General features: G+C 48.2%; 1 protein-coding gene across 4 annotated transcripts; it reads right to left on the reverse strand.

Annotated features, from left to right (window-relative positions):
- Positions 1 to 105: 105 nt before the first annotated feature.
- Positions 106 to 22258, reverse strand: LOC128405129 (uncharacterized). Of its 4 annotated transcripts, none has more exons than XM_053371370.1 (7): positions 22048 to 22258; positions 19315 to 19419; positions 17466 to 17615; positions 15815 to 15877; positions 11806 to 12195; positions 8008 to 8105; positions 106 to 1177 (listed from the first exon to the last, which is right to left on the reverse strand). In XM_053371370.1, exons 1-6 carry the CDS (start codon positions 22127 to 22129, stop codon positions 8020 to 8022), a joined length of 876 nt encoding a protein of 291 aa, XP_053227345.1. In that variant the 5' UTR covers positions 22130 to 22258; the 3' UTR covers positions 106 to 1177; positions 8008 to 8019. The 4 variants fall into 4 exon arrangements, with proteins under 4 accessions (XP_053227345.1, XP_053227342.1, XP_053227344.1 ...); XM_053371367.1 differs by having other exon boundaries at positions 17508 to 17615; positions 22048 to 22144; XM_053371369.1 differs by lacking the exon at positions 15815 to 15877 and having other exon boundaries at positions 22048 to 22144.
- Positions 22259 to 22985: the final 727 nt, after the last annotated feature.

A 22985-nucleotide genomic window follows, 5' to 3' on the forward strand; every position in this document is an offset into this window, starting at 1 on the left:
AAAGTAAACACACACACACAAAAACACACCGTGATGTGGTAGAATACACATCGCTACCACTTCATTGTGCGGATAGTCAAAATGTGGAATAAAACTGGACTTGCATTCACAAAATAATGACTTTGATCCTTTATATTAGATGTCAAGTGGAATCTACACACATATAAAAAATGCTGTGAAAATGCTTTTACAAAAAACATTTTGAAAAATACATTGAATTTGGTATAGCTCACCATCGCCATCTAGTGTCACATTTGTATATTGCACTTTACAGCACATTTAAAACGATTTATTTGCAGCTGTGTAGCTGAGTCGGGGGACAGGATCTGTCCTAAAGCACAATTTCCACAGATGATGGTGATGTGCAAATAAGCAAAATGAAACATTTTACAAATCACTAGATTCAGAAATTTCTGAAGCTTCATACCAATAAAATAAAGCTGTACTATGTGCAGATTATAGAAGAAGAACAAACAGGACAACAACAGCACACTGAGCATGTTTCAGTGAAATAAGCAAGTTCACATTCATTTCCCAGACTGCTTCAGAACTTGTTTTGGCTGAAAACGTTCGTTTTCTTTGCATTCCGTTTTGACTGAGAGAATAGGGTGTGTCATTTTAGGGGGGGGGATTTAATTTTAGCAGATTTCTTCACTGAGGAATCCTAAAAATATGTTCTTGGGTGTGAGGAATTCCAATCATCTTATTTTTGTGACTGGACAACATTTAGCTTGGTAAAGTCTACAGCTGGCGAAGAAGCACATAAACTGTTTTGGAAAACCAAATAATTTACCTTCTGAAAATGTCCTGTAATGCTAAATAAGAAGAAACAATAAAAACAATATATAATATATAGAAATGATATTAATTTAATTGCAAGTACTGGGCAATCGTTTTTAAAGATTTCCATGCAATTTTACGCACAATAAAAGATACTAATTTTACCCAAATATATTTTGAATGCCCAAGTCATGTTACAACTTTTTAGCACCCCTCATTCAGGAGATGGAAGTGAGCCGGGAAGTGATTTTGCTGGTGCCGAAAAAGCTGGGGGCAGATTGGCAAAGTTGGCGACTGCACCTCACTGAACAGAAGCCGTCCCTCACAGATCCAGATGTTTCCCATCAGGCCACAATTCTTCATATCTCCACGACTGGACTCGTTTTGTTGCCAAGAGCTACAAAAACCCAAGCACAACAGCATCACACATTAGATACCACAACGATTCTTCAAAACTATTAAGGTTTCAGTAAAGCAACAAGTCAAATAGTTTAATCAAGTGAAATCATTGTGTGTGGGTTTTTTTGGAGGGGCGGGATAGCCTGAAAACTCTTTTTTCTGCCCATGACCAAGTGCCATATCACTCTGCCCGTGTAGGGAGTACATCAGGCCACTTAAAGTCCCAAACGTTAGAGGACTGTTTGCTTGAGGAGCCAGAAATATCAGGACCAGTGCTGGGTTTAGGTTTGATGAGGCCCTAAGCTACTGAAGGTAATGGGGCCCCTTTATATGTCCAGCTGTCCTTTGTCAACAACAAATTGTCACTGTTTTTTGTGTTGAATATATGCTATATGGTAATTTAGGCAGCTAATAGGTATCTAAAGCCATTTGCACATAACAACTTAAAGTATGTATTTTATCAAAGTAATTGTTGAACTGAAATACAATTAAGAAGTATATTAATAGGTAAAGGTAAAGGGACCCCTGACCATTAGGTCCAGTCGTGACCGACTCTGGGGTTGCGGCGCTCATCTCGCTTTATTGGCCAAGGGAGCCGGCGTACAGCTTACGGGTCATGTGGCCAGCATGACTAAGCCGCTTCTGGCGAACCAGAGCGGCGCACGGAAAGGCCGTTTACCTTCCTGCCGGAGCGGTACCTATTTATCTACTTGCACTTTGATGTGCTTTTGAACTGCTAGGTGGGCAGGAACAGGGACCGGGCAACGGGAGCTCACCCGGCTGACCTTCTGATCAGCAAGCCCTAGGCTCTGTGGTTTAACCCACAGCGCCACCCGTGTCCCGTAAGTATATTAATAGTGAAATACAATTAAGAAGAAGTACATTAATAGTGAAATAATGATTAAGCTCTAACTTAAAATGATTTTGGCAATAACAAAAGTTCCTTTAGAAACACAATTTACTCATAATCTACTCATAATCTAGTCTCTATATTAATCTAGTCTACTTGTCAGGGAACTGCCATCTGAGACGCAGGAGGTGAAAGGGCTCCCGGAGGGTGAGAGAGACCATTCAGCTGAGGAGGGGACCAGCAGGGGGAGAAGTGGAGTTCCAAGGGAAAGTGAGTCGGAGGGAGGGCTCAGAGACACTTCGAGCGAAAATAGTGGGGAGGTTTCAGGACCTCCTGTAGGGACACCCACTCCTCGCCGGAAACTGTCACGCCGAGAGTCCAGAAGACGCGTTTCCGTTAAGGAGCTTTTATGCTGGAAGAAGTTCCGTAAATGCCCACTGTCCGATTCAACGAGCGACTGATGGAGCCATGCTTAAGGAGCTCCGTCACAGACAGAGGTTTGTGGACTTAGCCAAACTCTGAGGGACTAGGATTTTACGCACAAGCAGCTCACCATCCCATCACAGCAATCGGACAGTCCCTGAAAGCAGCTTGTGCAGAGAGGCATCATGAGCAACCCAGCCGGAGCCGGGGGAGCAGGAGGAGCTGGAGAGGGTCCAAGCCTGGAAGAAAGGTACAGGGTGTTGGAAGTCCAGCTAGCACTGCAAACGGCGAGGCTAGAAGAAAGGAGGGCGCAGGATGCAGAAAAGGCAAAAGGCGCTACACTAGCAAGAAAGATGCCAGGATTGGTGCAGAAGTTTGGGGGGGACCCCAGGAACTACCAAGCCTTTAGGACAGAGATGCAGTATGCTCTCGAACTGCAGTTTAACGACTTTCCCGACGAGGCATCGCGAGTGGCGTTTGTGATTGGCCATCTCGAAGGGGGGGCGAGAGACTGGGTTAGACCCCTGATGGCAGGGAATAGTGAAATGCTGAAGGACACGAGGAAGTTTTTTCGCGCCATGGATTTGATGTTTTCCAGCGAGATTGAACAGGGACTGGTGCGCAGACAATTGATGGCTTGCAAACAGGGGAGCCGATCGGTTCGTGAGTACTGGACTGAGTTTACAATGTTGATACATAAATTGGGATAGGACCTATCGGCGGAACCCATTCAAATGCTCTTTGAAGAGGGGCTTTCTTCGGCGGTGAAAGACGAACTTTCCCGGGCGCCCAGGGCGGAGTCTATGGACCAGCTGACCAAATCAGCGCTGACCATTGGAGCGCGCCAGGAGGCAAGAGCCTTGGAGAAGCGGGAGGGGAAAGGAGAGCGTTGGAGGGATTTCCGCATTCCAGAGATTCCAGAGCCGAGTTTCCCGCCAGGAGAGCCGATGGAAGTTGGAACAGCGCGCGCGCGCGCAGTTTCAAATCCCAGTGAAGGGAGGAAGAAGGAGGGAAAGAGCGCCAAGAAATGTTATCTCTGCCAGCAGCCAGGTCACTTTGCCAGAGTCTGCCCGCAAAGAAAGGAATGGCAAGGGATGGCGGGAGCTGTTGGGGGGAAGGAGGAGGGAGTCCAGGAGCCAGTAAAAGCCAACGCCTGGCTGCCACCGTCAGGGCACTGCAGCCAGGCCAAGGAGCAGTAAAAGTGCCCACTCCGGAACCTCCAAGACCAGCCCTAGTAATAGAGGTGTTGCTAGAGCTGGCAAACGGATACCCACTAAAGACAAAGGCGCTGTTGGACTCAGGCAGCTCCTGTAATTTTATGAGTAAGGAGTTTGCAGCTGAACACCAGATACAGACACTCCCTTTAAGCAACCCCCTGCAGGTGACCACGATCGATGGGAGGGAGCTGTTGGGAGGAGAAGTTAGCCTACAGACCGTCCCAATGGTTATGAGGGTGGCCAGGCACACCGAAAGGATAGCGTTCAATGTGGCCACCCTGGGAGGGGCTCCCGTCATTTTGGGAATGAGCTGGCTAGCGTTGCATGACCTGCTAGTGGGCTGGCATCAGAGAGTGGTCTCCTTTGGGTCAGCACATTGCCTGGAACACTGCAGAGAGGGAAAGGTGCCAGAAGGGGCAAAAGCCTTTCTAGCAGGGACGGAAGTGGCGGACAAAGGGAAGGTGCCCAAACAATACGCTGACCTGAGCAAGGTCTTCAGCGAAAGGGAAGCAGATAAACTACCACCGCATAGAGACTTTGACTGCCAAATTAACCTGGTCCCTGGGGCCCAGCTCCCCGTGGGCAAGCTGTACGCCATGTCAGACAGGGAAATGCAGGAGTTAAGGGAGTTTATTGATAAAAACCTGAAGAGGGGCTTCATCAGAGAGTCCAGAGCGGTGGGGGGGAGCCCAGTGTTTTTTGTGGACAAAAAAAACACGGATAAACCCAGGCTTGTAGTGGACTACCGGCGGCTAAATGCCGTGTCAGAACCAGTGACTTTCCCCATGCCCAGGATTGATGACATTTTGACCAGGGTGAGGAAGGGAAAGATATTCACGAAACTGGACCTGAGAGGGGCATACAACCTGATACGAATAAAGAAAGGGGATGAATGGAAAACCACCATGTTCACCCCTTTGGGGGCTTTTGAATATCTCGTTATGCCATTCGGATTGCAATCAGGCTCCGCCTGTTTTCAATCGCTCATGAACCATGTCCTGGGACCTTTGCTCTACAAGAATTGCGTGGCCTTCCTCGATGACGTGCTGATATATTCAGAGAATGAGGAGCAGCATGTAAAGGATGTCAGGGAAGTGCTGAGCCAGCTGCAAGCAAACCAGCTGTGGGTGAAATTGGAGAAGTGTCAGTTTCACACCAAGGAGGTGGAATTCCTGGGGTACCGCTTATCAGACAAGGGATTAGCCATGGATCCAGGCAAGGTCCAGGCGGTGCTGGAATGGAAGACACCGAAAACGAAAAAGGATGTGCAAAGGTTCTTAGGGTTTGGGAACTTTTACCGTAAATTCATCAAGAACTTTGCCCACTTAACGGCTCCCATCACGGACTGTCTAAGCAGCAAGAAGAAATTCGTTTGGACGGCGGAGGCGGAGCAAGCATTTGAGGAATTGAAAAGGGCATTTGCTTCGGAAGAACAGCTCCTGCATGTGGATTTACAAAAACCCATGAGAGTGGAAACTGATGCCTCAGACCGGGCGGTGGGGGCGGTGCTGCTTCAGCCAGGGAGCAATAAGTCGGAATGGAGACCGTGTGCTTTCTTTTCGCGTAAGCTGAACAAATCCGAGAGGAACTACACCGTATATGACCGAGAACTACTCGCCATTCACGAAGCGTTCCGGAGATGGAGACACTTACTAATTGGCGCACAGCATAAGGTGCAAGTGTGTACGGACCACAAGAATTTGGAGTATTGGAGAACGGCACGAGTGCTCAACCAACGACAAGTGAGATGGGCCCAGGAGTTCTCCAAATTCCATTTTGAAATCTGCTATGTGCCAGGTCCAGAAAACATCAGAGCGGACGCTCTCTCTCGCAAACCTGAATATTTGGAGGGGGAGGGAGCGCCTGAAGAGAGACATATTATCCCAGAGGACCACTGGGTGTGTGGGGCGGCCTGGGTGGGGCAAAGAGAACTGGTAGAGGGAACGGTAAATGATGAATACGCCCAGGATAAGCTCAGAGGTTTAAGGAGAGAGGGAGAAGACCCCGGAGGTTTTGAAGAAAGAAACGGGGCATTGTATTACAAAGGGGCACTATATATACCTGAAGGGGAATTGAGGGGGAGAGTACTCAAACAGCTGCACGACAATCCCACAGCGGGGCATTTTGGGCAACACAAGACCATGTGGTTGGTGACCAGGGAGTTTTGGTGGCCCAAGGTGAGGGAGGATGTACGGGAGTATGTGAGAAGGTGTGACCAATGCCAGAGAGCCAAAGGAGAAAGGCGGGCACCAGCGGGGTTATTAGAACCGTTACCCACACCAGAACGACCGTGGGAGGCGGTATCGATAGATTTTATGACTGATCTGCCTAAATCCCAGGGGAAAACCGCTATACTAGTCGTAGTAGACCTGTTAACTAAGATGGGTCACTTTGTAGCTTGCTCACATGCAGTCACGGCGGAAGAGACAGCGAAATTGTTTGTAGAACATATTTTTAGGCTGCATGGCGCCCCCTTGAGGGTGGTCTCCGACAGAGGGAAACAGTTCACGTCCAGATTCTGGAGGAAACTTATGAGCTTGTTGCACGTAGAGGTCAACTTTTCGACTGCCAGGCACCCTGAGACCAATGGGCAGGCGGAGAGGGCAAACGGTATCCTCCAACAATACCTGAGGTGTTATGTCAATGACAGAGAGAACGATTGGGTCGAAAAGTTGGCGCTAGCGGAATTTGCTTACAATAATGCAGAGAATGTGTCCACCGGGATGAGCCCCTTTTTGGCTAATTATGGGTGCCACCCCAGGGCGTTTCCAGGGGGAGGAGGGGAGAGATGGAGTGTCCCGGCCGCTGAACATTTTGTAGAAGAAATGGAAGCGATCCATCGTCAACTCCAACTCAACTTAGAAAGGGCCAAAGAAGAATATAAGAGGCAGGCAGACAAGAGCAGAAGGGAAGGTGAAACCATTAGGGTGGGGAGTCAGGTCTGGCTATCAACCCAAGGGTTGCCGTTCAAGGGGGGTTGCAAGAAATTGAGACCCAAAAGATTGGGACCATTTGAGGTCATCCAACAGGTCAACCCAGTGGCTTTCAGACTCCGGTTACCGAACCACATGAAACTGCACCCAGTATTCCACAGGTCATTACTGTCACCATATAGGGGGGAAGGTGAAGGGGTATCCACACGGGGGCCAGCCATAGAAGAAAGGGAAAGCAGCAACCATGTGGTGGAAATCATCGACTCCAGGTGGAAGGGTAATCAGGTGGAGTATTTGGTCGCATGGGAAGGGGAACCGGAGTCGGAAAACACCTGGGTGACGGCAGAGGAGGTCCGTGACGAGATCTTGATCGAAACGTTCCACCAAAGGTTCCCCAGGAAACCTCAGCCAGTAGCGAGGTTCCGGAGGGAGTACTTTGGCACCACCGACGATGAGGAGGAACTGGAAGGATTCAGGGAATCGGAGTTGGAAGGAGGAACAGACTCCGATGAGGAGGAGTACTTGGAAACCGGAAACAGCAAGAGGTGGAGGGAAGTGTTCGAAACTTCGGAAGATGAGGGAGGTTCCTTCAGGGGTTTTGCTCCCTCGCCTCCCGCAGAGGAGGGGAGGGAAGGGGGTGAAGGGGGCCCTGGAGGGGAGGTGGATGTCAGGGAACTGCCATCTGAGACGCAGGAGGTGAAAGGGCTCCCGGAGGGTGAGAGAGACCATTCAGCTGAGGAGGGGACCAGCAGGGGGAGAAGTGGAGTTCCAAGGGAAAGTGAGTCGGAGGGAGGGCTCAGAGACACTTCGAGCGAAAATAGTGGGGAGGTTTCAGGACCTCCTGTAGGGACACCCACTCCTCGCCGGAAACTGTCACGCCAAGAGTCCAGAAGACGCGTTTCCGTTAAGGAGCTTTTATGCTGGAAGAAGTTCCGTAAACGCCCACTGTCCGATTCAACGAGCGACTGATGGAGCCATGCTTAAGGAGCTCCGTCACAGACAGAGGTTTGTGGACTTAGCCAAACTCTGAGGGACTAGGATTTTACGCACAAGCAGCTCACCATCCCATCACACTACTATATTATAAATAGCAGAATGTAGGCACCCTATACTGTATATAGAAATGAGCAAACCGGTGATATTTCAAGGAGCAGACTAGCAGGCGGGGCCCATTACTTACAACATAGGAGCCTACACAACACAAAACACTGTTGCTGTATGTAGGTTTTATTTTATTTGTTTTTTTTTATCATATTTTGGAAATGTACACCCAGGGTTTTTTCCTTAAATTTTTTTGGGGCCCCCAATAGAGTGGGGCCCTAAGCTATAGCTTGTTTAGCTTATATGTAAATCCGGCACTGGGAAACTGGGAAGAAGAAAGACTCGATTTGACTAGGTTGCCTACCTTTCTTTCCTCTCACGCTACAGGGTGCCCTTCATGCCCTGTGCTGCTTAGGGCCCTTTGGACTGGTGGGGCAGAAGGCAGGGAAACCAAGGGTGGATCTACACACAGGGGAAAAAACAAGTCATAAATTAAATCATTATAACAAAGGGGGGGAAATACTATGTAAAATCACATAGAAAAGTTTTGTGCTCTACAGTGCCATCTGGTGTTGCATGTTTATAACACATTCATAACACTGAGACCCAGCTGTACCTCTCTTTTAAATCAGAACCAGTGAAGGCGGTGAATGTCCTGTGTGAGTGTCTGGAGGCAGTTGGAGGATGGATGGCGGCTAACAGATTGAATCCTGAAAAGATAGAAGTACTGTTTTGGGGGGACGGGGGCAGGTAGGTGTGGGGGACTCTCTGGTATTGAATGGGGTAACTGTGCCCCTGAAGGACCAGGTGTGCAGCCTGGGAGTCATTTTGGACTCCTAGCTGTCCATGGAGGTGCAGGTCAATTCTGTGTCCAGGGCAGCTGTTTATCAGCTCCATCTGGTACGCAGGCTGAGACCCTCCCTGCCCACGGACTGTCTCGCCAGAGTGGTGCATGCTCTAGTTATCTCTTGCTTGGACTACTGCAATGTGCTCTATGTGGGGCTACCTTTGAAGGTGACCTGGAAACTACAAGTAATCCAGAATGTGGCAGCTAGACTGGGGACTGGGAGTGGCCGCTGAGACCATATAACACCGGTCTTGAAAGACCTACATTGTGTCCCAGTATGTTTCTGAGCACAATTCAAAGTGTTGGTCCTGACCTTTAAAGCCCTAAACGACCTCGTCCCAAAATACCTGAAGGAGCGTCTCCACCCACATCGTTCAGCCCAGACGCTGAGGTCCAGCTCCGAGGGCCCTCACTACGAGGTTACAGGGAACCAGGCAGAGGGCCTTCTCGGTGGTGGCACCCTCCCTGTGGAACGCCCTCCCATCAGATGTCAAGGAAATAAACAACTATCTGACTTTTAGAAGACATCTGAAGGCAACCCTGTATCAGGAAATTCTTATGTTTTACAGTTTTTGATGTGCTGTAAAAGTGGCTGGGGAAACCCAGTCAGATGGGCAGGGTATAAATAATAAAATTATTATTATTTACTGCTTTCGGACTAATGTAGCTGAGTCCCAAGAATTGATGCAGCCGGAGCTAATGATAAGCATTGCCAACTAATTCTGGGTTTCTTGTCTCCACCCACCTCCCCAGTAACTTGTACGAGGGCTGAGGAGGAGGAAGTGGCAGCCAGTCTCACCCTCTGGACTACTTGTAAGGGAAAAAGCAGTAAGCAGGGGCTGGCTAAGGGCATGCATCAATCCGCTTGGCCACAACTGCAGACCCCACCAAGCCACCTGATTCTCTCCTGATCTTTACCTATCATGCCTGCTTATTGTAGGCTCTTAAGTGAACTGATGCTGTATTTTGAGGATGAAGAAAAAGGAGAGATATACCAGATAGACACAGAAACCACATTGCTACAAGCGCTGCAGCACCAAAGGTGAGATTCTGAGTTGGGGACTGCATGTTACTCATCTTTATTGTCAAAATGACACATGTGTAATGTTGAATCAACAGGATCCATCTACATGCTTCAAAAATACAAGGGTTTTTTTTGTCTAACAGTAATCTGCCAGGGACGCGGGTGGTGCTGTGGGTAAAACCTCAGTGCCTAGGGCTTGCCGATCATATGGTCGGCGGTTCAAATCCCCGCGGCGGGGTGAGCTCCCGTCTTTCGGTCCCAGCTCCTGCCCACCTAGCAGTTCGAAAGCACCCCTAAGTGCAAGTAGATAAATAGGTATCACTTTATAGCGGGAAGGTAAACAGCGTTTCCGTGTGCTGCGCTGGTGCCGGCTTGCCAGAGCAGCTTCGTCACGCTGGCCACGTGACCCGGAAGTTTCTCCGGACATCACTGGCCCCCGGCCTCTTAAGTGAGATGGGTGCACAACCCTAGAGTCGGACACGACTGGCCCGTACGGGCAGGGGTACCTTTACCTTTAAGTACCTCTGGGCAAGGAAGAGCTGTCCATGTACCAGACAGAGGAGTGCCTAGACGCCTTTGCCACCTTGGCAAGAAGCTGTATTGGTGGCTCCCCTCGTCCCTTGCACCCTTGGCAAGGAGCACTCAGAGGATCTTGTGCGTCTCGCCCGCCTGCTCAGAACAGAGGAGGAGCAACCCAGGGAGTGTGTGGTTGTGCAGACGGGCTCATAGCCACTCTGAGCTAAACTAGAGAGGCAAGCTTTTTGTACCCAGTATACCTGAAGGAGCATCTCCACCCCCATCGTTCAGCCTGGACACTGAGGTCCAGCGCCGAGGGCCTTCTGGCGGTTCCCTCATTGTGAGAAGCAAAGCTACAGGCAACCATGCAGAGGGCCTTCTTGTAGTGGCACCCGCCCTGTGGAACGCCCTCCCGTCAGATGTCAAAGAGATAAACAACTACCTGACATTCAGAAGACATCTGAAGGCAGCCCTGTTCAGGGAAGTTTTTAATGTGTGACATTTTAATGTATTTTTAATCTTTGTTGGAAGCCGCCCAGAGTGGCTGGAGAAGCCCAGCCAGATGGGAGGGGTACAAATAAATTATTATTATTATTATTATTATTATTATTATTATTATTATTATTACCCCCCCCCCAAACTGTGTCCGTGGCTGGGGGCAACCTGGCCAACCCCTAGGTACACCCCTGGTGCTGGACGGCACTCAGAGTTCATGCTGACGTAATGCCACATAGCAGAAAAGACAACTGAGCCGTGCCAACCCCAAAACAGATGCTGTTGGGTTTTAGCATCCTTCTTTGCCGAGCTTTTTGAGAGCCAGAGTGCTTGCAGACAGAAATGGTTGCAGTACACAAGCCGGGGTACATGTCTCTGGACGGGAAGGACACAAACAGCACATTTAGCTGTCGGTTCTTAGCATTCCATAGCCAAGTTGTTCTCTTTGCCTTTGACAATGTGCCCTTTGGCACAGGCTTTCACCCCCCAACACACACACCCCAGACCCTCCCAGTGTCCCTGTTTTCCAGGGACGGTCCCAGATTTACAGAAGCTGTCCCAGTTTCTGATTTGTCCCAGTTTCTGATGTCCCGCTTTCCCTTCAGATGTCCCAATTTTCATCGGAGAAATATTGGAGGGTATGGAGTTATGCGATTGCTGAGCCAAGGAGATAAGTACGTAACTATACAGCCTTCAGAAGACATCTGAAGGCAGCCCTGTATTGGCAAGTTGTTTTTCCATGTTTCATGTTTTATTGTGCTTTTATATACGGTATGTTGGAAGCCACCCAGAGTGGCTGCGGCAACCCAGTTAGAACAGTGCGATATAAAATCATTATCATTATTATTATTATTATGGAATAAAAAGGTAAAGGGACCCCCTGACCATTAGGTCCAGTCATGACCGACTCTGGGGTTGCGGCGCTCATCTTGCTTTACTGGCCGAGGGAGCCGGCGTACAACTTCCGGGTCATGTGGCCAGCATGACTAAGCTGCTTCTGGCGAACCAGAGCAGCGGACGGAAACGCCGTTTACCTTCCTGCCCGAGTGGTACCTATTTATCTACTTGCACCTTGACGTGCTTTCAAACTGCTAGGTTGGCAGGAGCAGGGACTGAGCAACGGGAGCTCGCCCCGTCGCGGGGATTCGAACCGCCGACCTTCTGATCGGCAAGTCCTAGGCTCTGTGGTTTAACCACCACCTATTTTCATTGGAGAAATGCTAGAGGGCATGCCCTCCTCCTTGGGCGCTGAAAGGGGGAAGTACCCTGCCAGGACTCACTGCTGCAGATGTTTTGGCGGGTGCCATAGGTGACCCAGCGACTCCAGGGCCCGTTGCCGTCAAACAGCATCACCACCCGGTCAAGATTGTTGCCGTAGTTGAAATATAGATCCTTGCCCTCCAGGGCCAGCAGATCGTGATCGCGGCATTCCCACCGCAGGAGTGGGTTTGTCCCATTGCAGGGTTCCAGACGGACGGTCTCCTTTCTTTTGGCCTTGGGTGCTGCCACGCAGAGCAGTGAATCCACGTGAAGGAGGAGGCCTCTGGAGAACCACTGAAAATGCTGCAGCCAATTCCTAGGGTCACAGGGCGCTTGTGTGAGAGAGCTGGGCTCCTTCCTCGTCACACAGTGACTGCGGTTCTCATTGTACAGCAAGAAGGAGCTGGCGACTGGCAAGGGGAACAGAGTTAGCATGGAGGAATGACAGCAGCCAGGGAATAAATGGACAAGAGGAGGAAAGGGACTGAGAGTGAGAGAACAAATGGAGTCAGGTCTCTGCAGCTTCTTACCAGAGAACAGGACTGAGACAGTAAAGTACAGTCATACCTCAGGTTACAGCCGCTTCAGGTTGCATTTTTTCGGGTTGCAGACCGCCGAAACCTGGAAGTACCGGAACAGGTTCCTTCCAGGTTTCAGCGGTCGTGCATGCGCAGAAGCGCTAAATCGATCTTTGCACATGCGCAGAAGCACCGAATCACAACCCGTGCATGTGCAGACGCGGGTTGTGAACATGCATCCCGCACGGATCACGTTCACAACCCAAGCGTCCACTGTATATCAAGAGCAAGACAAAGCAACAGGCTAGGCATCGATAGCCAATAAAAAGGTAAAGGTAAAAAGGACCCCCGGGTGGTTGAGTCCAGTCCAAGGCGACTATGGGATTGCGGCGGTCATCTCTCTTTCAGGCCAAGGGAGCCAGTGTTTGTCCACAAACAGCTTTCTGGGGCACGTGGCCAGCAGGACTAAACCGCTTCTGGCGCAACAGGACACATTGACGGAAGCCAGAGCGCACGGAAAAGCCATTTACTTTCCCGCCACAGCAGTACCTATTTATCTACTTGCACTGGCGTGCTTTCAAACTGGTAGGTTGGCAGAAGCTGGGACAGCAACGGGAGCTCACGCCGTTTGTGGGGATTCGAACTGCCAACCTTCTGATCGGCAGGTTTAGACCACAGCACCATCGACGTCCCTGTAGCCAGTGAAGACTATTTAGAACAGCATCTGCCAATGTTCAGAATTCACTCAACATTTCAATTTCAATATAGCCATTTTAAATTAGCATTAAACATGTGCTTTTTAAGTACGGCAAGGCCAATACACAATATAGACATTTTGACAAAAATAATGACTGGCCCTGACAATATATTATAATATTTTTAGTAGGCAGAGAGTAACAATGAGAAACAAATACGGGGCTTAATTTTATCTTCGAAATGTGTTCCAAAAACCAAAATGAAGGGAGCCCCTTTTCCCGTATGTGTATTGGTTTGAGGAGGGCATGACAAAATGTGTTAATTTGTGGGAAGCTATCTTCCAGAACATTCTAACCCAGTCTATGATTCTTGGAGATTTTGTGGATTTCCAGTGAGATGTTATTGGTGCTATTAATCTTGCATCTAACTAATACGTTTGGGACTAATTGCCAGCTCAGATGTTGTTATATTCCTTAGCAATATTCTGAGTTAGGGCTTGGGGCTGGATGATGTCTTGGGGTCCTTACCATACCTGTGATTCTATGATTGTAGGAGTGGGTTTTGCTGAGCTGGTCGCTCCATTTTTTATAGGACTGCTGGAAATTATCCTATCCTAGCCCAGGGAAGCAGGGCATTTCAAATTTGTCAACTTTCCAATCCCAAAAAATGAGGGGTGATAAAAAGTTGTAAAATGACTCAGGAATCTAAGATATTTTGGTTAAATTGATATAACTTAGTTCTGCTTGGTAAATAAAATGTGTGTAAAATTGCATAGAAATCATTAAAAATGATTGCCGAGTACTTGCAGTTACGTTATATATTTATATTAGTTTGATTTATATGTTATACATATTTTATATTACCTGACACTTTCAAAAGGTAAAAATTTAAATTATTTGGTTTTCTCAAAGCAGTTTATTTGATTCTTATTCAGGTGTAGACTTGGTAAGCTAAATGTTGTCCAGTCACAAAAATAATAGCAGATTTGATTTCCTCACACCCAAAAACATGTTTTTAACACTCCCTCACTGACAAAATTTGCAAAAATTAAGTTTCACCCCCTAAAATGACATGCCCTGTTGGGATATTTTCTCTTTTGCAGGCAAATGGTCCCCAGTGACTAGGGAATGTCCAAGATGGCTTTGCAAAGGGAGCTGCTTCTTCCCCCCACTCCCAGCTGGGGAAAATTAATGTAAGCGCAGAGTCCTTCAAAAGAACAATAGATCTGCAGAGTGAGAAGGATGAGATAGATGGGGAGGCTGTAAGGAAACGTACAATTCCTTGTCAACTACTCTAGAGGCGTTTGGTTCTGGCAAAATAGCCACGTGCTTGCCACTAAAACAATATTTAGTGAGTACTATTATCTTCACTGACGCGGGTGGCGCTGTGGGTAAAACCTCAGTGCCTAGGACTTGCCGATCGCATGGTCGGCAGTTCGAATCCCCGCGGCGGGGTGCGCTCCCGTCGCTCGGTCCCAGCGCCTGCCAACCTAGCAGTTCGAAAGCACCCCTAAGTGCAAGTAGATAAATAGGGACCGCTTACCAGCGGGAAGGAAAACGGCATTTCTGTGTGCTGCGCTGGCTCGCCAGATGCAGCTTGTCACGCTGGCCACGTGACCCGGAAGTGTCTGCAGACAGCGCTGGCTCCCGGCCTATAGAGTGAGATGAGCGCACAACCCTAGAGTCTGGCAAGACTGGCCCGTACGGGCAGGGGTACCTTTACCTTTATTATCTTCACTGCAACTATGTGGAATAGAAACCTACTTTCATAATAGAGCTTAGACTCTTGTCCATGTCTGATTTGAGCATCTAGTCTAGAATTTGAATAAAGCAGTCCCAGATACATCTATGGATAATCTGGTCAAGCTGTCGGGGTGTTTGAACTGCTCCAAAACTGAGCTGGAGGTCATCATAGTTTGGTTTGAAGAAGCTCTCACCAGCAGGTGGAAGGAAAAGTCCCGCTAATTCTAATATCTAGAAACATGGAAGAACCCTGAGGGGCGTTTTTGGAACATGGAGCTTCTGACAGAGACAGTAAAAAGCAGCTCTGTCGGATTGAAGAGACTAATTTCCGTTTAATATTAACTGAGACAATTGGTCAATTAATTGAGAAACACAATGTTTTGTAAAGAGGGCTGGCCCAAAACATTTTGCCGACTGAGGCAAATGACAAAATGGCACCCTTCCCTTTCCAGAAGCTGACTGGGCTGACGGATGACTCTTACTTCAGCACTCATGATGGGATAGACTTCCGTGCTGCACCTGAGAATTGCAGAGATAATTCTTTACAGAATTATTTGTTCCTCCCTGGATTCTTTTATTTCCCACCCATTTTGACACTTTAAACATCTGCATACTTCTGGATTCTCCTCAGCAAGCCCATCTTCCTCCCTCTTGCTTATTAGTGGTCCCCTGTTGGTTCCAGTCAGGGGCAGCCCAGCCCATTTCGCCACCCGAGGCGCCTTCTGCCGCCCTGCCTGCATCACCACTTCTGCCGCCTGAGGCAGCTGCTTCACCCTGCCTCATGGGTGGGCTGGCTCTGGTTCCAGTCAGCCACCTAGGCTGGATATCAGCAGGTATATCGTTTTCGAACGAGAAGTAAAAGATATTTCACAGCCAAGCGCATCACTGTTCTGCAGAGCTTTCGGGAAGTTCCAAGACAGAACTTTTATTCTGCTCTCCAGAAAACCAGCACTCATGCGCCGAGCCTGCAATGTGGAGCTGAGCACCACCTTTCAGCCTTGGGGCAGCGAGGGCAGAGCCAGGGGGTCTTGAGCTCCTCCACAAGGTCTGCCACAACTCCCACAGACACTCACCTGCCTCTTGGAGCTTCCTGTTCTCGGCACGCACTTGCTCCAAAGCAGCAGACATCTTAGAATCTGTGCAGGGAGCCAACAAGAAGAAGTTGGTGCTGACCTTTAAAGCCCTAAACGGCCTCGGCCCCAGTATACCTGAAGAAGCATCTCCACCCCCTGAGATCCAGCTCCAAGGGTCTTCTGGCGGTTCCCTCACTGCGAGAAGTGAGGTTACAGGGAACCAGACAGAGGGCCTTCTCGGTAGTGGTGCCCGCCCTGTGGAACACCCTCCCACCAGATGTCAAGGAAATAAACAACTCTCTGACTTTTAGAAGGCATCTGAAGGCAGCCCTGTTTAGGGAAGTTTTTAATGTTTGGTGTTTTATTGTGTTTTTAATACAGTGGTACCTCGGGTTACAAACACTTCGGGTTACACCTCCACTAACCTGGAAGTAGTACCTCGGGTTAAGAATTTTATCTCAGGATGAGAAGAGAAATCGTGTGGCGGCGGCGTAGTGGCAGCAGCGGGAGGCCCCATAAGCTAAAGTGGTACTTCAGGTTAAGAATGGTTTCAGGTTAAGAATGGACCTCCATAATGAATTAAGTACGTAACCAGAGATACCACTATATTCTGTTGGGAGCCGCCCAGAGTGGCTTATGAAACACAGCCAGATGGGCAGGGTATTTATTATTATTATTATTATTATTATTATTATTATTATTATTTATTAGCATTACAGGCTGGCTGAAGGATCAGTGCCAGAGGCTACCTTCACAGTAGCAACTGGTGAAAAAGAAACTTAGAAGGCCCCGGGGTGCGTGTGTCACAGTCTTACTGGCGTTACCTAAAAGTGATATCCTACCACTGGCGCTTGAAAAGGGCGCGTGGTACTCACCAAGCCTCATTGACCAATTGACCATGTGGAACTTACCTCTGAAAATGTCAACCATCACTTTTTGTACCATTTTAGTGCCCCCTTTCTTGGTGGCTGGTTTTTTTAAATCAGTGTATGCCAGGAAAATTGTTGCATAGAGTTAAGGTAACTCTACCTAAACTCTTCCTCACTCACTCTCTCTCACACACTGCTTCAATGCACTTTAATGTTGTACAATTGACTATAATGCACTTTGAATGAAGCTCCACCTTGGGGAGCAGAGGAAGCTGCTGTATATTGAGCTTAGACCCATAGTTCCCAACATGGGGCACACGCCCCACAGGGGGGCAATTTGATTTTTAAGGGGGGGAATTTGGGAGCTTGTTTAGACCAAGTTACTGGCCTTTTCGGCCTCCTCCACGTGAACAGGATTCACTTTTTGAATAATAAGAATTATATGTGATGGTGGTGGGGAAATCAGGATTTTAGAGATGCTTAGGTGGGGCATGGCCAAAAAAAGGTTGGGAACCACTGGCTTAGACCACTGACAGAATACCTCAGTATTGTCTACACTGGCTGGCAGCAGCTTTTGGGGTTTCAGGCAGGGGTCTTTGTCAGCCCCACATGGAGGTGGTGTGAGGGGCGAAACCTGGGAGGAACCTATGGCATGCAAAGCATGCGCCCGACCACCAAACTAGGCCTTTTCCCCAGCTGAGAATCCAGGCAGACATCCAGGGTCCCATGCATGTCTTCTGAATGATACAGGAAGAAAGTATATCAGTCTGGCAAACCCCTACCTGGCACCCCAGCAGCCTTTAGAGACCCAGCAGACCACTTACAGCGCATAATTCCCACCGCAAGCAGCAGCACGTTCAGGAACACCGAGGTAGCCAGCAGAGCAGCAACAGCTACTAAAACCACTTTGCGTGTCCAAGATGGCTTCCCGGCTGAGAAAAGGGGGGGAGAGTGGAGAGAGAGAGAGAGAGAGAGAGAGAGAGAGAGAGTGTCATTCTGCCTGTTCTCCACCTCCACTCTGCCACCAGCTTCCTCTCACCTGCCACACCAATCCCTGTGGTATCACAGAATTCTTTCTTTCTTTCTTTCTTTCTTTCTTTCTTTCTTTCTTCTTCTTCTTCTTCTTCTTCTTCTTCTTCTTCTTCTTCTTCTTCTTCTTCTTCTTCTTCTTCTTCTCCTCCTCCTCCTCCTCCTCCTCCTCCTCCTCCTCCTCCTCCTCCTCCTCGCAATCACTCATAGCTGAGTAAGATTGTCTTCCATTAACAAGGTTTTAACAGTGAGTCCATAAGTGACCGTGGAGGCCAATTCTGGATCCACACGACCTTCCACTGTGGGGGCATAGGTTCCCGGGCAGGAGTTGATCACGGTGAGGGTTTGCCAAGCGTGCCTTCCTCTTAGCACGTTTCTCCCTTTCGTCCTGTGTTCGAGTGTCTTCAAAGCCCATGACACCTTTGGTAAAGGCTGTTCTCCAACTGGAGCGCTCGCAGGCCAGTGTTTCCCAGTTGTCAGGTTTTATACTACATTTTTTAAGGTTTGCCTCAAGAGAGTCTTTCAACCTCTTTTGTTGACCACCAGCATTACTCTTTCCATTTTTAAGTTCAGAATAGAGTAGTTGCTTTAGAAGACGATAATCAGGCATCTGCAAAACATGACCAGTCCAACCAAGTTGATGTTGAAGAATCATTGCTTCGACACTGGTGATCTGTGCTTCTTCCAGTACACTGGCATTAGTTTGCCTCTCTTCCCAAGTACGTGTAAAATATTTCAGAGACACTGTTGATGGAATCTTTTGAGGAGCTGGAACTGGCTTTTACAAGTGGTCCATGTTTCACAAGCATACAGTAAGGTTAGTAGTACAATAGCTTTGTAAACAAGCATTTTGGTTTCCCTGCGAATGTCCCGGTCCTCAAACACTCTGCACTTCAATCGGGAGAAAGCTCAAAGGGTCCTCTAGCCCAACCCTCTGCAATGCAGTCTTAACTCTACCAGTTTAATGCTTTGGAACCATTTGCCATTTATTTGTTTCATCACCATCATCATCATATTTTACGACACAAAAAAGGCAATAGTAAGCAAACTAAAAAGGAAGCAACCCCCAAAATACAATTTAACAATGGGGGGAGTCTAGAATATTGGGGGTCATTGTAAAATACAAACCACAAGACCCTTGAGCCCCTGCAAAGCAGGGTTGGGGGACGAATGGAGGGAAATGAACACCAGGTTCAATAAATCATCTCCCTACACCAGTGATGGCCAAACTTGGCCCTCCAGCTGTTTTGGGACTACAACTCCCATCATCCCTAGCTAACAGGACCAGTGGTCAGGGATGATGGGAATTGTTGTCCCAAAACAGCTGGAGGGCCAAGTTTGGCCGTCACTGCCTTGCACAATATAGGCGGCTTCCCATTTCCTACTCTCCATTTTCTGATCTTTTCTTCCCCAGGCTGAAATAAAGATGTAGGTCCTTTGCGCGGCCTTCTTAGTGACGAGGCTCCAATATTCTCCACTGCCAATGGGACTCCCCCCCCCCCACGCCCATTGCCTAAAGAACAGCCCCAGGGCAATACATGGTGACTTGTGGGTGAACTCCAGACCCCTTGAGGATCCCCCTGAAGCTCAAACCAGACATACCTGGGCTCCATGGTGCAGCCACCTGTCCTGCTTGCTTGCCCTCCAAACTGGCCACAGCATCAAAGGGCTCATAGACACTCTCTTCCTCAGGGTACTCCTTGGTGCCTACATGGAGGAAAGGAGGAGCCAAGTTAGGGCATTTCCAGACTGTCACTATTTTGGGGTGTCATCCGGCCACATACAGGCCAAGCCAGGTTGTGCACGTATCATTGGTGGTGCGCTTGACAAACTCACCTCCCTGCCAGAACCAGTCTTTTCGTGATAAGGAAAAGGACAAGGAAATGCATCTGTAAGTGTGGTCCCTATGAACTCAATAACATACCCTCCAACATTTCTCCAGTGAAAAATGGGACACCCTATTCCTTAATAATAATAATAATTTTACTATTTATACCCCAGCCATCTGACTGGGTTGCCCCAGCCACTCTGGGCGGCTTCCAACATATAAAAAATAATAATAAAACATTTAAAAACCCTTCCCTGTACAGGGCTGCCTTCAGATGGCTCTGGGGTCAGATAACTCAGTTCACCAATGAAAATACGGATGTCCTAAGGAAAAGTGGGACATTCCAGGATCAAATGAGAAACCAGGACAGATTCTATAAATCTGGAACTGTCCCTGGAAAATAGGGACACTTGGAGTGTCTGACAGTGAACTTGTTGTGGTCTGTACAAAAAACCAACTAACTGAAAAAAGCACTCTGCATCAAGTTAACCTAACATTTGTGTGAAGAGAGAAGCTGAAATTCTGTTGGGGGGGGGCACAAATTATGCAAACCAAGCAAAAACTGTGTGTAATTTAATTTGTTTAATTTATTGTGCTTTTGCTACACGTTAAGTTAAAACGCCTCTCACTCCCTAACCCCCTCCTATGTCTGCTTTGCAGCTATTTCAGCCAAATAGTGTCATTCAAATGTAGAGCAGTCAAGAGACTTCTCTGCCATGGAAAGTGGAGTGTGGGTTCCGTGTTTTGCCAGCTGTGCTTCAGCTGCATGTCCAACTCCTTCAAGGCTTTGGGCTTCTCTGGAAACTTGGGAGCATTTTGCTTTTGGTGTGGTAGCAGACGATGCCTATTGATACCCGAATCCCAAAACCTAACCCATTGGGCAAGAGCGGTTGTTGGCTTTCATGGACAAAGAAACATTTTTGAATCCAACTGGAGCCATAAACCTTTTGAGGCAAAGCTTTCCAAACTGTGTGTCGCTCGTGTAGGTGTGTCGTGCGAATGCTCCCTGCGATCCTCCCAGGGCTGGAAAGGGGTTAGATTAACCTCTTGTTTGCCAACAAAACTGAATTGCCATATTTTCCTGTGTATAACACACCCCCATGTATAAGACGCCCCCTCTTTTGTGGGACTCCAAACTGAGAAAATGGGGGGAGAGTGAGAGCTTTTTTGGGGGGAGGGTTTGCGGAATATCACTCACCCACAGGACCGCCACAACCACATCAACGAAACCACCAATCATCAGCACCCCGCCTAACAAAAGCAAGTGCCAATCACCCCGTCCATTTGCTGCAGCAGTCAATAGCCAGTGGACTTTGCCACACCCACCAATCACCCACAAAACCGCCGCTTACAATCTCCTGTTACCGGCAGCCACCAAACGCCAGTCTCACCTCTCCACTATCCGTGTATAAGATGACCCCCCAATTTTTAGCATTTTAAAATAAAATAACCTCGTCTTATAGTCAGAAAAATACGGTACCATGTCATGAAACGGTGCATGTCCAGAAAGTGTGCCACCGACATGAAAAAGTTTGGAAAGCTCCACTTTAGGGCTAGACCATTATCAGGGGTCTGCCGCCCCTACAGAAGTTGTGTGCCATTGGGAGAAAATAAGTGGGCACAATTAGGGATGGGTGGGTGGGTGGGGAGAGAGATAAAAACACAACAGCCTTGGTTGAAGCTGCATCCTGTACGGAGCTAGGAATGGAGGCAGGAGTAAGATCACGAACTCTGGGATTGCTCCACCAGGACCCTTGCCATCTCCTAATAATCCCCAGCAGTGGACCCTTTTCCTATGCGCCTCACTCTGTTTATTTATTAAAGATTTTCTTGATTTACAAAAGTGTGTGCAATGCCTCTCTCTCTCGTATTCCCCCCCCCCATGTAACATTTTTACAAATCAGTTTCATTTGTTGAGACATTAGAAAGAAAAGGGGGAAAGAGGTGGAGGGGGGAAAGATGGGTGGGGGTCGGGTGGGGATGTTTCTATTTTACTTATTATATGTAGGTTTTGGTGTCAGCGTTGCTTGTGCAGGTTCTTTGCTGTTCACTTGTGTTCCTTTGGTGGTGAGAGAGGTCAGGGTTAGCCTAGGGTGTGGTTATTCATTTGTGGTTGGCTGTGGTGATCTTTGTTTTCATGTGTGAGTAGGGTGGAAATTACCCCAGAATTGGCCTTACTAAACATCTTCCAAGACAACAATGCCCACTTACACCACAAAGAACTCATAACCCACCTACTTTCAGCAGCCAGAAGCATCATAGCCAGACATTGGAGAGACCTGTCAGGAGTAAGCATGGGCCAATGGTACCAAATAGTATGGGAAACAGCCCTACTAGAAAAATTAACCAATAAACTGAAACTGACACGGGGACAAATAGAAGACGCCTTCACCCCGGTATGGCTCCCCTTTATCACATACACAGCCCAACAAGACAATGACAAAAATCCACCAACAGCATACAAATCAATATGGCTAACCTAATGCGCCTCACTCTGTGCCACATACCTGATTGACTCCTCTGCTCAGGGGCCTTTGGGTCTTCTAGCTCAAGGTCAACATTTCTGTAGAGTCCCTTCCACGATGCCATCACAGCAGAAACCCCAACAGAGGATGCTTGCTGGCTGATAAACAGAGAACTGCGGGGCCAAAAGGCAAGGAGCAGGAGGATGCCACAAAGACCATGGCTGGCTTCCAGGAAGGAAATGATGCATTCAAAGGGTGGCTCTCAGGTCCTCGCTGCAAAGTGCAACCAATGAGACCTCTCCCATGGTGCCCTAAACTAGACAGCGGCTGTTTGGTGGGCAAATGCTGGTTGCCACCACCTGATGGGCGAAAGCTGAGATCTTGAGAGAGGAAATCCAGACAGAGCTTCAAATTTAATTTAAAATTTCCTATTTTTTTGGTGTTGTGTGTGCATGTACGCAAAGAACAAAAAAACCCAAAACGAACACTTTTGGTAATGTATTATCAACCAGCCAATAACCACATATCAGCATTTCACAGAATGGTTTTAGCTCACACAGTAAAGTCCATTTCTTCACATCAGCCCAGTTTACTCATGGGCCTGCCTAATCTGCATTCAACCCTGAGTGAATCTGCTTCCTTCCTCCCAAATGACTCCATCCTATGGCACTATCTCGGTTTGCAAGGGATATATTTGCATGCAGCAGCCTTGCAGTTCACTGCTGCAAACAAGGCTCTCTGGATGAGGGTGGATGTTTCCCGTGAAATTTAAAGCCAAAGGCTTTCTCTGAAAGTGTTAAACCATCTTGAACACGGGCTTGCTTTTAAGCTGGGACTGGAACTGTTAGGCGTCTTCCGGACAATGCGTTTCTTGAGCGTTCATCCCAAATTGCTTGCACAAAGTGTGCAGGGAGGGTTCACAATGTCAGATGCTTATTGAAATTATTTCTGGTTTGGTTCAAAGACATTGTGTCAAGCAA

The sequence above is a fragment of the Podarcis raffonei genome, chromosome 17, assembly GCF_027172205.1.
Source record: "Podarcis raffonei isolate rPodRaf1 chromosome 17, rPodRaf1.pri, whole genome shotgun sequence".
NCBI classification, from domain to species: domain Eukaryota; kingdom Metazoa; phylum Chordata; class Lepidosauria; order Squamata; family Lacertidae; genus Podarcis; species Podarcis raffonei.